The sequence below is a fragment of the Camponotus vicinus genome, unplaced genomic scaffold, assembly GCF_025532165.1.
Source record: "Camponotus vicinus isolate PSW18456_S1 unplaced genomic scaffold, iyCamVici1.0 SCAF_6, whole genome shotgun sequence".
Classification (NCBI taxonomy): Eukaryota; Metazoa; Arthropoda; class Insecta; order Hymenoptera; family Formicidae; genus Camponotus; species Camponotus vicinus.
Window position 1 is genome coordinate 10,176,639 of NW_028141978.1, and position 15,391 is coordinate 10,192,029.

Sequence of the window (15,391 nt, forward strand, 5' to 3'; positions counted from 1 at the left end):
TCGCACTTTTATCCGCTTTCGTACGGGCGCTCTCGCGTATAGATCCAAGCTCCGGCCATTTATTACCGCGTCACGAGAACTTGGAAGAGATCGCGCCGTTCCATTCCGTGTGCATACACGACGCGGCGCGGTGGTTGCTTCAGGAATTTCCGGTGGATAGGTACCTTCGTGAAGGCATCGCCGCCGCCGTCTGGAGAAGGCAGCGGCAGCGGGGAGAGGGCGTGGTCGTGAGAACCAGGATCTTTTGTCTGGTCCATGGTTCAACCGAGACGCAGCACGATCGCGGTGCTCAACCCAGAAATAGCTCGATATGGAGAAACACTGAAGCCTTTTTCCATAATATCATTATCGGATAAAAGTTTATATGTCATATTTTATATCTGAAGTTTTTTTTTTAAATGAGATAAATAAAATTTTTATCTTTTTATTAATAACATACGCGATCCATCATTTTTCTGTAATATTATATTTTAAATTAATTAGAATTTATCTCTGCATTACTAAAAATTTTTAATAACTCGATATAATTATAATACTTTCAAAATTCTATTATTTTTTATTTTATTATTTTATTTTGACAAATCAATCATATTAAGCGCTGAGTATACATATTGGCGTATTGATTTTAATTATTTGCATATACGAAAGATATGCGTGTCATCTTGATTAGCATTTTCCCATCACTCCGATCTCAAAGAGAGAAACTAGCTTGCTCGAAGTTTGCAAAGATCGGAACATGCTTTGCGCATTATGCCATTATGATGGACGGTTTTACGAAATTCCTAGTTCGCAATGATCGGCTGGCAAACGAAAGACCATTACTTGACGTACAACTCGATTGTGTACTTGGCTTCGACTAATTGTTTCAACGATCGGTATAACGCCGGTTTCTAGTGGCAAACCGCCGTCTATCCGTCATTCTAACACCATGCGGCCATCGAGATACCCTTACTGAGGTGGATACCGTCTGAATGTGGGAAATACCAATTCATTGATTACCGTCATTTCTACCATTCTGCGCTGTAACTCGCTCGCGCGATCATGACTGTCGTTGCGAAGCCGATGGAAGCGATCGTAAAATTGTGGAGAAATAACAGGCTTGTTAGTTCTCAACAACTTATAGTTTCAATATCATATTCCATTAATTTTAAAATATTTTATAAATTATTTCTCATTGCAATAATTTTTATTTTTATTTTTTATCAAAATATAATATTTAATTTTGATAATTATTCGCTATAAGACTCATAAATATTACTATCTGCCATAAAATATGCACTGCTCTGTCCATTGCATGTATATTTGCCATATTATGTTTACTTCATTAAAAAATCAGGTACGCGATATTTGCAAGTTCAGTTAAAAGTCATAAGTTTAAATTATGACATTTAGTACTTTTCAATAAAGCTGCGGAATAACGGGTCAAAAAATGAAATGCAATCAGCAATATTAATTGTTTATGCATGTTGGACGTTGTTCATATTACGCGCCTCATTGACTATGTAACGGAACACAATAACAGACTAATATTACTTTTAATATCGACGAATAACAGTGTACCTGACACACGTTGTTGCGTGTAACGAGAGTTGCATTACAGGTAGAGAATCATAGCTCATTATGAGTGCACGGTAAATCGCCCTTGCACGATTATATGGTGAGAGATGTTTCCTACGCCCATTAACGTATACATAAAATTTCTTATCTACCTGTGAGAAATCGCATAGCAACATGTATATCTACGGAGTATCTCTAATTATCGCATTTCCCTCAACTGAGTATGATTCCGCATATAAGTTAAGAAATGCTAACCGTTTCTTTTAAAAGCATCATTATTTTCAACATCAGAGTCAGAATTTTGATTGAATGAGTCGCGCGAGAGAATTCTTAAGAAGACATAATTATAAATCAGAGCGACATAAATATATTTACAATTGATTATAGTTCATGCGAGTTGAGCAACACACTTATATTCCATGTATATAAACATAATAATGTATTCAGTTATTTTTTCAAATCTTAATCTCTCTAAACAAATAATAAATTATCATAAAATCATTTATTCGATTTCTTTTTATAGCATTAATCAATCATTTATCGAAATGTTATTTCGACATATATTATTACTGTTTGTGACTTTTTAAATTTTGTTTTATTTATAAACTATCATGTCCATAATTATTGTTATATTAAAAGCGAATTATTCGCAATATTCTGTAGCAAGTAATTTGATGGTTCAAAGAAGATAAAGGAACGGAAGCTGAGAATCACTGTGCATAACTATCAGAATATAAGCTCGGTGTCAGCCGATTGGCGTGACCCTTGATAGACAGGAGGTTTGCTGAGAGACCTCGTGTATTAATTAAGGCGAATTAGCCTTGGCGTAAGCTGGACAACGTCCGCCGATCGGTTCCGTGTATCGAAGGATACGCCGATGAGCACAAGCAGTTCGCTCTGTAGATTTCTCTACGAGTGGTAGTGCTTCAGGTACCCTGTTATTAACAATGCACTTATGCACTAATGCCGAAGGCTGCGATTACCTTCTCGGCTGGGTTAACGATTTCCTGACGAGCACGCTTCTCCGCATTGTTCTTCGTTGGTCGTTGCAAATCATCGTTTCTGTCTTTTCTACAAATAACTTCCCACAATCTTAGCTCACTTTTGCGTTCGATAGCACTCGTAATAATACTTTGGTTCCGCTTATTCGTTTGCAGTATGTAAACTTAGAAGAGTTGATTTAGTAATTGAATTGAGTTTGGAACATATGCAAAATAAAAGTCTATAAGCAAACTTCAAATAAGAAATTTAATATAAAATAAATATCATAAATTATAAATTTTTAGATACACCTACTAAATTTTTTAATCTTTCTTTTTTTTATTTTTTCAATAACTTTTAATTATTATTTATTGTATTAAAGAAAAAAATCTCATATCATTGAGGAGAGAAACAAATTCAATTGTGTGTCTAAAAATTAGATTATACGAAGCGTATATTATTTCAAGATGCATCGAAAACATTGAATCTCATTACGGTCTAAGATTGACATCACGTGAACGCTGCATATGAACGACACAGGCTTTATGTTTTTTTTTTTTCGAACTAGTCGAGAGAGTTGTTAGTTCGCTCCTCATTACTGGCACGCATCGTGTCGCTTAACTATGCGTCGGAGCAACTTTCTCACGTGCTATGATGTGATAATTATATGCTTCGCGCAGCAAATGTGTCGAAACGTACAGCTTCGTTAACTGATAGGCAAACGTTAGAATTGCGAAATGTACCGTGCACAAGCTGCCAATTTTACAGATTTAGCGATAATATCCACGGCTAATGTAGCCAATATGTACACAATATGACATAAATAGTTCGATCTTTTTTATGAAGAAGATTAATGCAATTTGTATATGAAAATAAATTCATGTTATGTGTGTGTGTATACATTTATACGTACACATTTACTTTATCATTTCCTCCGACTTGTAACTTGTAATTAATACATCATAGGCAACATCTTATTTGTATATCATGTCGCAATACGATACAACACTGTCTTCGAAGTTTCGCTCTGCGTGACTCTAGTAAACTTGTGTTCCAAGATAAATAGTCCCATCTATCTCGCTATCTTGAAATATAACAAAGGACGAGACACGCTATTACGCGATAATTAAACAATGTCTCCGCATGCAATGATAAATGAATCACGTGTATTTGCATCGCAAAAAAATGGTACGTTGCGGCAAGTTTAATAGTCGTGTGGCTTCATTAGAAAGTTATAAAATATGCACAAATGTAAGATGAAGAAATAATACTATCTATACTAGAATAAGAATTGACACGGATGGAATTCAGTCGCGATTGATAAATAATAAAATATAAGTAATTTTTATGCGAATCTCTTTATAATTTCGATTATGTATCTTGACTAATTTTTTTTAGTAAAACCTTAAATTGGAAAAAAATTAAATGGAGAGGACAAAGCTTCTGCAATTTAATTCTGCCTCATCGATTTTCAGAGATAATGCAAAAACAATGCTCAGAAAATAAAATTAATTAAGTAATCAGTAACAATTTGAATCTTTCGAAGGTATTTATTTCTTCAATTGTATATTTTGCCTTATTACATTTCGCTCTTTATACGTGGATGTACACGCGCTGTCGCAAATGAGAACGACGTCGAATAAATGGCCAATCTCGCTCGAGTTATGATTAAGTAACTTGACGGGAAAGAAAGTAAAACACAAACGGAGGGAGGGATTAACGCGACGTTAATCTATGGAGCAATAAAACGCGATCGAAATACATTAATAACGGAGGTAAAACTAATGCGACGCTCGCCCATCGGTCGATATTACGCGCACCTCGTACGGGTTGTAAATGGACTAATTACTCACGATTACGCAACGCGTATACGCGCGCGCGCGATTTCCTTCGTAACGTCATTAGTCGTTCGCATATCCCCGGCGCGTTGCGCAATAATATTCCGCCCGATGGACGTCGGGACGTTAAAACGGCCGATTTAGATCTACGGCGCGGAGAGCGTGCCTTCGATCATCCGCGCCCCGCCGTTTTGCTCAGCATCGCTAAAGCTCGATCCTTTCCAGCCGCGCGGCAACCTGCCGTTCCCTTTGCGTCGCGTCTTTAATTACGGCCGGCTTTCAAGAACGTAGAGTATACCTCGTTAATTACCGTTCGGTAATTAGCCCCGCGGTACTGTCAAAAAGGTGGCGTTAATATTCCGTAGTGACTGCCTTTCTTTTTCTCTCTCTCTCTCTCTTTCTTTCGCGATACTAGTTGTTACGAACAATGTAACGCTAACTATAACGATGCTAATCCATTTTCCGAGATTGTGAGTTGCGCGTTATTCCATTATTTTAGACAGAATGGGATAAATTGCGAGATGAAAGGGGAAGATGGAATGTTTGCGCAGAAGGAAATACCTCCACTTCCACGCGAAATCGCCGCGAGGATGTATCGAAAGCGTGATTTCTCATTAAAACGATCTCACGGTTATCTCTCCCTCTTTGCGTGCGCATCGCTCAATAATTAAAACGTCCGATTTATAAAGATTAATCGTTCCTAATGCGTAATAATAAATGTGTGTGTTAACTCTGCCTCGTCTTGCGTTGGAGCAACTTGGCTCACGTCCCGCGACGCGATAATTGTTCCGCTTGTGCCTTAACACCGGCCATTTACAAGGGCAAATACCAAATTAAGGGTTAAGCGCCGCTTCCCGCTCCCCCGTCTCGATCCTCGCGATAATAACACTTCTTATCTTGACCTGCTGACTTACGATCCGCAATTAACTGAGGAGAAGCGCCGCTCTCGGAAGAATTCGCGGATGAACGCAAATATGTATATCGATTAAACGGCCGCGATGTTCCATCTCCAGATTTAAAGAGACGCGTCATCGTCTTCGTCGCTCGATCCAACAGATTATTATCCGATCCAGATTTAATGGGATCGCGAAATCGACCACCTGATCATAACGGATTGATTCGCCGTCCGTTTTCGTCTCGACAGTTGCACGAAGAGATTGAACTTGATGGCGATTACGTCATTTGCCGAACCGTTTCCACGATCATCTGGATGAAAACGATTCCTCACTTCTGTTTCGACTTTTTGTGGAGGATTAATGGTTTCGTAGCGTGACGTGACGTACAATGAGATTATGAGATCGAAATTATTTTAATGATAAATAAATTGATACAATTATGTATCGAGAAATAGATTGATTTTTTATTTAGATTATCAGATTTTGTGGAATTCAAAGTTAATGTTTAACTGAATATTTTACTTTTGATTCAAACGTTGAAGCTATTTTTCCATATATCTTATTTCATATTTTTAAATCGCATAACGCAATCTAGTTATTCTATAACTATTATTTCCGAAAGAAATAAACATGTATAAAGATATGCAGATATATTAATATTATATACTGGTATACTTGTGTAAATTATTATTTATACATTTACTTTTTATAATATATAATAGTTAGTCTTGTTCAACATCTGTTTGCCAAAAGTCATCGGGTGGTGGAATCGTCTCCGATGGATCACAAAATCTTCTAGTGCATGCCCCAATGCCATTGTAACCACAGAAGCACGTGTTACATCCATCAAAATAATATTTACCTTGTACGCATTTTCGTTCTTGCTCTATGTAAACAATGAGAACTTTTAAGTACAAAACATAAAGTTGATTAATTAATGGATAATACACGGAGAAAATATAGTAAAAAGTATAATATATATTAAATATAATATATTTTAATATATATAATCGTGAAATATATTAACATATAAGAGAAATCATGATATTTTTATTCAATAATATTATATATACGTATTATATTTTGCAAAGGACTATTGTAATTATTCAATTATTTTGATACACAAACAAATGTATAATTGTTAATAAGCAATAAAACAAATAATTTAAAATATTTATACTAATAAAAATATTTTAATGTCATTATATTCCAGATTTACAATAAATGTTGTCAAAGAGAATATATTTTTTGTAATTTGTACTGTAATTTTTTTTTCCATGCAAAAACACATTTTAAACACTTACGTGCAGCAGAAAGTTGTAAAGCCAATAAGCTAATTATTACAAACGTCACAAATACTTTAGACACCATGATATCTCAACAATTCAGGGGTCTATGATATTCGATACTCAATAATATTCAATTTTCGACTGATATTTAAAAGAGATACGTCTGAAGAATTCTTTATATAGAACTTCTTATATATACTTGCGTTATCTTGCGACCTTGATATTGTATTTTTTTCTCTTTTTATTTCTCTTTTTCATATATTAAGTCGATTATGCATGAACGATAAAGGCCTGCGTTGATTCACGCTAATTCGTATCAATTTATGTGCATTTAAGCAGAATATAATTGTTGACGAAGCAATACGCACAACTGTATGTCCAATAATATTATTACATTATTCAAATTATTATGTAATTATTATGTACATTATGTGTGCATTATTTCACACATATGTATAAACACATTTCGAAATATATACTTAAACTTACATCGAATTGACGCAATAAGAAATTTAATTTTTATAATGTTTGAAAAAACTGTCCAGATTTGTCACATATTGCATGTTGAAACAAAAATTAAATTCTCGAATTTAACAAGAAATTTAATTACAATGTATTTTCTTGAAATTGTCGATATTAAGATTAATTTAAACATATATTTAATATGTATTTAATGTATGTAATATGTATTTAACGAACTTATTTTGATTTGATAAATGAGTATACCCAACAATCATATAACCGCTGAATAAAATTTAACTGTGCACATTAGGATATAAATTATTATTTTTAGTCATCATATGACTCTTCGATTAATACAATTGATGTTGATTGCCTATATTTATTTTTCTCTCCTTCTTTCTCTTTTTAGATATTCTATAAATTTCACATAAATTATGTATATAAACAGACAACTATATTTAAAAATATCCACATTATATCAAATTCAAAAAAAAAATAATTGTTGCAAAACCTGCATTTAACGCATTGAAATTTTATCGTGATAAAGTTTCTATGTAGAATATTGTGTATTTCTATGAAATTATTAAAATATAGTTATTAAAATATTTTAGTAATTGTCACATAGTTTTCTAAATATAATAAATTTCTAAATATATTAATTAAAATAGCATTCTATGTTTTTTTAATCTCTTCTTTTATAATTTTTTTCTAATTAAATCCCAAAAAAATTTGAAAATTTTTGTACAATTATTTAGACATACACGAGATTTTTATATTAAATTCTTCAAATTATTTAAAAGTGCATTAAAATCAAAACAATGAGCATCAAATTTTAAAGTGCTTTTAATATTTCAAGCCCTGCTTTTATGCAAGTTTATCCTAGTATGAAAAAAATAAAAATTTGCAATACTAAAGTATTATATCCAGTATATTCTTATCATTGAGATATGTTTTCATTATCTGTTGCAGGCGAGAAGCCATATCAGTGTACGTGGGAAGGTTGCACGTGGAAATTCGCACGATCAGACGAGCTGACGCGGCACTATCGCAAGCACACGGGCCAAAAGCCGTTCAAGTGCCATCTCTGTCAGCGATCGTTCTCGCGAAGCGACCATTTGTCGCTTCACATGAAGAGGCACTGATGAAAAGGACCGTCCACAGAGTCGTGCGACGCGAGAGAAAGCGCACGTTGATCGACGAGAAGCGGAGGTGAGAAACGGTCCTCGACAATAGGCCAGTGATCTCGAGTGATCCTGGACGCGAGCGAGAGACGGACGATGATATTTCTTACATTTGGGACCTGAAGAGCCGCGTCGCGAGCCGGCCCGTCCCGAATTTCTTACGAAGACGGACCGGTCGATCGGACGGGCAGCAACTAGGAAAAGAGAAAATAGATTGACGAAGCAAACAAATCGTTCATTAGGTTTAACGCTTAATCGCGAATTGAATAATCGCGATGCCGATCAACTTTGATCAGTTGGTTCTCTCGATGCTGTCTTTTGCGAATCTTTCGATGGATCTTTCCGATTGCAGCTACAATTAATCGAACCGATGTCCGAATTACGAGCGTTGAACGGAAGAGTAAGGTAATTGTTTTACAATTGTCGAGCTTTTATAAAAAGGCGCGTCAATGATTTTTTGGATGCTTCAAGATTTTAAGGAAAGAAAGATCCGCTTGCGCGATTGAGATCGCGATCGAGGTCATAGATTCGGCACGACGAGACGTATCGTTATTACATATAAGCGTGTATCTGTTCTCTTCTGTGTTTCTAGCTAATTTTTATTTGTTCTATTTTCCAGTTTGTTATATATATATATATATATACACATATATATATATATATATATATATATATATATATGTTTAAATAAGGCCAGCTCAACTAGTCTAGAGCACCATTTTATCGTATACATTACGACGAATAGAGCCAGTATATAAAAAGTTAATTAATTAATTAAGATAAGTAAATGGTTAGAATGTAAACTAAATGATATATCGAACTCCGGTGACGGAGCTTGGGACTTAGCATGCTCAGTTAAATAAACTACAATCGTGATCGTAGATATTACGTAAAAGCATTAATAGAGCAATTTTTCGATTATGCACAAAGAATTTCGCGTTTAGGGACGGACAATCATTAACTTTTCATTATATAGTAATGAAGTGAGATATAGAACGTCGGCATCCCAAAAGCCAGTATTATGAATGCGTAACAAGCAATACCATTATATATAATAGCATTATATATTATATATAATGCTTTTTTTAAATTTCTTTTTAGTCGCAAAAAACAGCTTTTTCCGATCATAAATCGTCAAATTTTAATTCCGCGTAAAGTGCCAAAGTAGAAGGTGCAATCATGAAATATCGTTAATACTACTTCGTGCTTTATGAAAATAAAAGCATAATCGAGTAAATTATTCTTTTCTAATGCGCTTTGAGATTTTTGATCCTGAGACATAGACATACGAATGATAACAACAAATATTATTTCCCATTTTACGTGATGGCATCCTGATGGGAAACTCAATAGCTCAATAAATATCCGCAGAGCACCTATAAAAAGCAAATATATGCTCAAACGCTCTGTGTTATCTGTTGCAAGAATGATCCACTTTATCATGTATATTTATGACATCATTCTTTGCGCCTGATTACAAAATAACAATCGCATCAGGATGTTTTTGATGCATCGAATTGACGATTTCGGAATTGTTAATCATAGTTGATTAATCATTTTAATTAATGTTGATTAATCTATAAAAATTTATTCGTACGATAATTGAAAGTTCGATATACATATATATTAAATATATAAGTATATAAGAGAGAACAGAATGTTACTAGGGGATTAATTGAACTAGTTAATTAAAATTATCGTACAATACGTCATTAACGAAATTAGTTAATTACCACACAATGCAAGAATAAATCTATATGGTTCATTTCATATAACAATATACATATATAAGAAATATGAGATATATGTATATATTCTGTAAATGAAATATGATTTATTAATGCAATATTGAAAAGGAAAAATAAGAAATTTAATATCAGAAATTTTAGATACCGAGATCGTTGATTCTACATATTACACAATCACGGAAATGCAAGGGACACAAAAATCTCAATGCGCTCATTTGATGTATAATAATACATACATCGTGTACATAATTTCTAGAAACTTTGCGAAACGCGATCTGCATAAATGGCAGGCATAGCATTAATCTGTTTCTTCAAATCGCTGCATAATGCAATTAAAGCTTGGACATCTGAAGCCAGTTAAAACGATGAAACACGAGATGCCAGTATATACTAGAGAGCCAGTTTATTATCATTAAAAAGAAGAAACTTCGCGTGTAAGATTAATGCGAGGGTCGATAAATTAACATTTGTTATGTGTTGTATTCTGATAGGAAATAGTGCCTTCTAATGTTAAGGAAGAGGACACTGCGTTAGGCCTTAAGTATACTGTTAGTGCCTTAAGTCACGCGAATTTTCGTGCTTGTATACCTTTCATAATCCGATCCTTCAAAAATCCTCGCCCAGAGGACCAATTCAGCGCGCTTTATAATATCTCCCTTGCAAAAATTACAAATCGAACGTCACATGTCAGCTTATACGAAATTCAATTAAATTGTATGCAAAATTTCAAGTTATTAGAAACATAATTCCAGAAAAATTAAAATATTGGACGATTAAGGTGCGTTAATCGTAACGATATAGAATTTTTAATGGAATTTTTAATAGGAATTTTATAATAAATAATGATTACAAATATTTATTATAAATAATGATTACATATAACATCGTGATGTTTGGCCTATTAATACATCTTGTATTTCTGGCAAAAAGTGTAGATAATTTTTTTAATTTTGATTTTTTTAATCTCGATACGGTTGATTTTGATCGTTCGATATGATCGAACATCTTGTTCCCTCTTCACAACTTTCACAATTTATGATATAATTATTTGACTTTCAACTTGTATTCTCACACATTTCTGTAAATATCATTTATTAAAATCTTGAGATTATCATTTGACATATTCTTCAACATATCCTGTAAATCAATTATCGATTCTGTGACGGATAAATAATAAATAAGGATTTCTATATACTATATAACTTATACATATTAGATGAGCAAAGAAGCAATGAAGGCTACAATAGAATCTTTATGGGCAGAATTGATAGTGATCACGTTTTTACATGAATTACTTTCATACACACATCATATAGATGATGAAAATGTATTATGACATAACACTATCTTTCATCATTTTTGTCCATGTATTTGTGCCGGAATATGTCGTCACATTGTCTGTCACTTTTTATCTCAATTTCAGATTGTCATGTGATTAATCGTATTAACGAAATTCTAATTTGAGAATCGCTTTTGTAATATTCAAAAATGTTAATTGAAAACACTGGATGTTTCAACTTAATTATCAAGAATTTGCACAATTGAGGCTTCAATCTTTGTAATCTTTTGTCAAGAGAGATTACCGCTCAATGTTAAAGTTATCTAACTCGATTATCAATTTTATGATCGTATTATACGTGAATTATATTTATATGATATTTATATATATATATAATATATATAATATATATTCAATTCAATTCCTCCTATGATAAGCTAAATTTATTCCTATCTAGAGTATATATGCACATGTCGGAAATATACTAATGTTAATGAATTTATGATAATGATAATTTCATTGAATTGTTTTTTTATTTTGACTATTGAATATTTTTTTCTCGACTTTTCGTGATGTCTTTCAAGATTTGGAGTGCTTTCATCAATATAAATATTAAAAGATATAGTTGTATTAAAATTACTTATACACTTTCGGCGTTATAGATAAATAATTTGTTTGAAATGCATGTATCGTTTTCACGTTATATTTGCTCTTTCGCTCACATTTTTCGCATTTCGACTAGAAAAATGTTTTTATATTCGCATATGATACGTGACGTCGATTATTCTTGCTTATATAAGTTTTAAAACGCGTAAAGTACACGAGAGCAGTTAGCTATTGTGTACGTTAATTGCCGTCCTTTTTATTGGAAAATAAAACATTCCTGTTGCTATTAGCACGAGATGAAGTTCATTACGCGGAAATTTTAGTGCCGCATTGTCGTTAGAAATTTTGATATCCCGGAAAGAAAAAGGAACCGACTACGCGAATTTACATTCCCCGAGCACACACGTTCCTAATCTAAGAGTACGTGATCCCTATCTAAGAGTACGTGGAGCTTCAAGAAAGTCCAATGCTTTACGCGTATTTGAAAAATGTTTCCCCCCCTTTCTCTCTTTTCCTCCCTCTTTCTCTCTCTCTCTCTCTATATATATATATATATATACACATATATATTAGCGCTTATTTTCTATGTTAATGCATGACTATTCAATTCCCCATAGAAGGCGAACCGTGAATGGATAAGAAAGTAGATAAACGAGCTCTAACTTTCTTCAAAGGGCTTCGCCCAAGGAGATTAGCATTTCAAGTGCCTTAATGGATGTCAGCTGACAGTCGACTAATCGGGATTATACAGTCGTAATCACTACAATCGAGTTGTCGATTTTCAAATGTGAATCATTTATACATATTTGGCATATCTTGTTAGGCCCGATTAAAGAAGAATGACGTAGAAAATCAAGTATTTGCACATACGACACATGTGATAAGGGGTCTCTTCTCGATTACGACTTTATTAATAACTTCAGAGAAAAGCACTGGCACGTCGCATTGACAATATCTCTTCACATGTTTTTGTAATCTTGAATGCTATCGAGCTCGATTATTCAAGTCCCGAAATGAAATTTAGGTTTGTTTTGGAAGAATTGATATGAAAGATTGAAAAATAAAACTGAAAAATAAAATATTTCACATACATACACACACAATAATGCAGAAAATTACATACTATCCATATGAAATATCGTATTTCACACATTCTTTTGGAAAGCTATGTGTGATCGGCTGAAAAAAAATTTAGTTTTATTTTAAAAGTCTAGATGAGATTCTCAATAATTATAAGCATGTTAATTCAGAAAGAAATAAGTTATTATTTTATTAATTTTGAAATTTTGTCTTCTGACTTATATCCAATTAAGATTATGATTTTATTGAATCTAAATGCATGATAAGAGCATGTCAATTCAATTCAATTTGCAATAAGTGTATACATCTTTTTAGTATGACTGTTATTGTCTCTTAAATTTAATACGTTTTAATTGCTCTCTTTCTTTTTTCTTTCAAGATATATGCTCATGGTGCTCATGGTAACATGGTGTTTTCATATATTGAATTTCACATGCATATATGCGCATATCAAAATTCAATATATACATGAAATAAAATACAAGATGTTTGGTGAATCGAAATGATTCGTAATTCGAAAAGAGAATTTCGTTTCTATTACATTAACCTTCAGCGTCTATTTCATTGATTCATATCAACAAGATTATCATTCTTTTTAAAATGTAATTTTTTTCAATTAGCAAGCATATTTTGTTCTATATCTTCAATAATTTATTTTCGAGCGTTTTCTTCTAACTTTTTTTCGTCAAGATATAATATTAAGATAAAATGCCGCAGTACATGTCTCGATGGGCGATCGAAAAAAAAATATTTTTTATTTTTATTTTTACTGAAAGTACTCTAAAAGCGAAATACGAGCATAACAGTTTCTTTAAACAAGTTATGCGACGCGAATTTTATTGCAATTTGTAGGTTCGAATATTCACGTGAACGGAACTACTAGATATTAAGATAATAATTTAGAACAACAATAATTATTGTACATAGCATGTAAAGTTCGCCATCTGATAATCGTCCATAGACGATCGATGGATTAGAATAGTATGATTTTATCCGATTAATGTATCAATGGGGGCCAGTAATTCTCTCTTGGATCTCGCACGGATTTATCTACTGCGGTGCGCGTAGCCTAGCCTGAATCATAGATTTTAGTATGGCTTTGTGTTCTACAATCAATATGTTGATATATATATATTGAATATATATATATATATATATATATATATATATTTCTTATTTATCTGGAATATTTGCCACAAAAGATCGCTTTTTTGTTAATATAAATCATAATTATATTCGAAATCTTTGATTACATTTGAGTAATTTAGATTATAATATTCATTTTTTCATCCATAAAATTAAAACTAATGTTTTGTTATATTTTATTTTTTCGTGATAAAAAATGCCAAGTGCTAAAATTTTGAAAGAAAGGCAAAATAGCTGCGCGCCACTAACTATTACCTTTTAAGCATAATTATATGCATAGTGTAGGTATGTAGATCAATAATAATATATTATAAATCACTGTATAAACCAAGGCATTATGAACTTGGTCTTTTTGTATCACGCGGCGTTTAAAGATGGTCTCTATCGTACCGCGCACACAGAAGAGTTTGTTAGAGTTAAATAAAAAGAAAAAAATATATATATATATAAATGAATATATATAGAGAGAGATAAATATAAATATATTGTAAATGTGGTTGTAATCATATTACTGTTATTGATATTGATGTCCTTAATTTGGATAATTTATTTATTGAAAAAAATGTGTGAGAGAAGAATGTATAATTATAATTATTCGCGGAGAGATGAATAGTGAAATATATATTATGCACGCGAAATTATATATATATTATATATTTATATATACGATATTATCGTAAATGCCGGTGAAGTTTTTTTACGAGAAAGTCCTAAAAGTATATATGCGGTCGAATACGACCATGAGCGCGTATATTGATTATAATAACTTGCGATTCCTACTGTGGAAGTGAATCTTACATATCGTAAGATCCTGGTGGTACAGTCTCTCTCTTTCGTGGCTGACACGTGATTTATTGAAATAAATATACGCCGTCGAGTTGCAGTGACGTGTGATGTACATACACATGGCACGCCATGATCGTTCTGTGTGTGGTACAATCACGCACCTGTCTCGGTATCCACACTATCGAAACGCGTTGTGGTTACATATTTTAGATAATACTTATCATTATTATTATTACAATTATTATAATTAATACTATTGCTATTATTATTGTATTTGGCAGGGTTACGACACATTAAAACCGAAAAAAAAACGAAGTGATACGAAGTATGTCTATTTATATCCCTTCCGATCAGATCCTATATGCAAAATTTAACTTATAAATATCTTTTTATATAATTAATTCTTCTACATAAAGTTTTATATTACTTAATTATTTTAATTTGATGTTTTAATACGTGCAAAAATTATTTCTCAAGACAGATTGTCGGATATTATTATATAAACGCATCTAGTCCAGTTGCATTGTTTTTTGAGTAGTAGA

General features: G+C 32.6%; 2 protein-coding genes across 2 annotated transcripts in view; one reads left to right on the forward strand and one right to left on the reverse strand.

Moving 5' to 3' along the window:
• Positions 1-15,164, forward strand: part of LOC145973047 (uncharacterized) — a 299,775-nt gene extending 284,611 nt beyond the window's left edge. The window contains exon 7 of the mRNA XM_083102196.1: positions 7,993-15,164. Within this exon, the coding sequence (XP_082958322.1) occupies positions 7,993-8,165 (173 nt within the window). The 3' untranslated portion in view covers positions 8,166-15,164. The remainder of the gene's footprint in view (positions 1-7,992) is intronic.
• Positions 5,908-6,738, reverse strand: LOC145973049 (protease inhibitors). The gene is made up of 2 exons (XM_083102197.1): positions 6,577-6,738; positions 5,908-6,158 (listed from the first exon to the last, which is right to left on the reverse strand). Exons 1-2 carry the CDS (start codon positions 6,641-6,643, stop codon positions 5,995-5,997), a joined length of 231 nt encoding a protein of 76 aa, XP_082958323.1. The 5' UTR covers positions 6,644-6,738; the 3' UTR covers positions 5,908-5,994.
• Positions 15,165-15,391: the final 227 nt, after the last annotated feature.

What these genes read in the sequence shown, in the direction of transcription:
- LOC145973049 (XM_083102197.1), bottom strand. Translation starts at nt 6,643, where the DNA reads ATGGTGTCTAAAGTATTTGTGACGTTTGTAATAATTAGCTTATTGGCT. An exon ending in TTTACAACTTTCTGCTGCAC is followed by an intron (nt 6,159 to 6,576) that starts GTAAGTGTTTAA and finishes TTGTTTACATAG; the next exon opens with AGCAAGAACGAAAATGCGTA.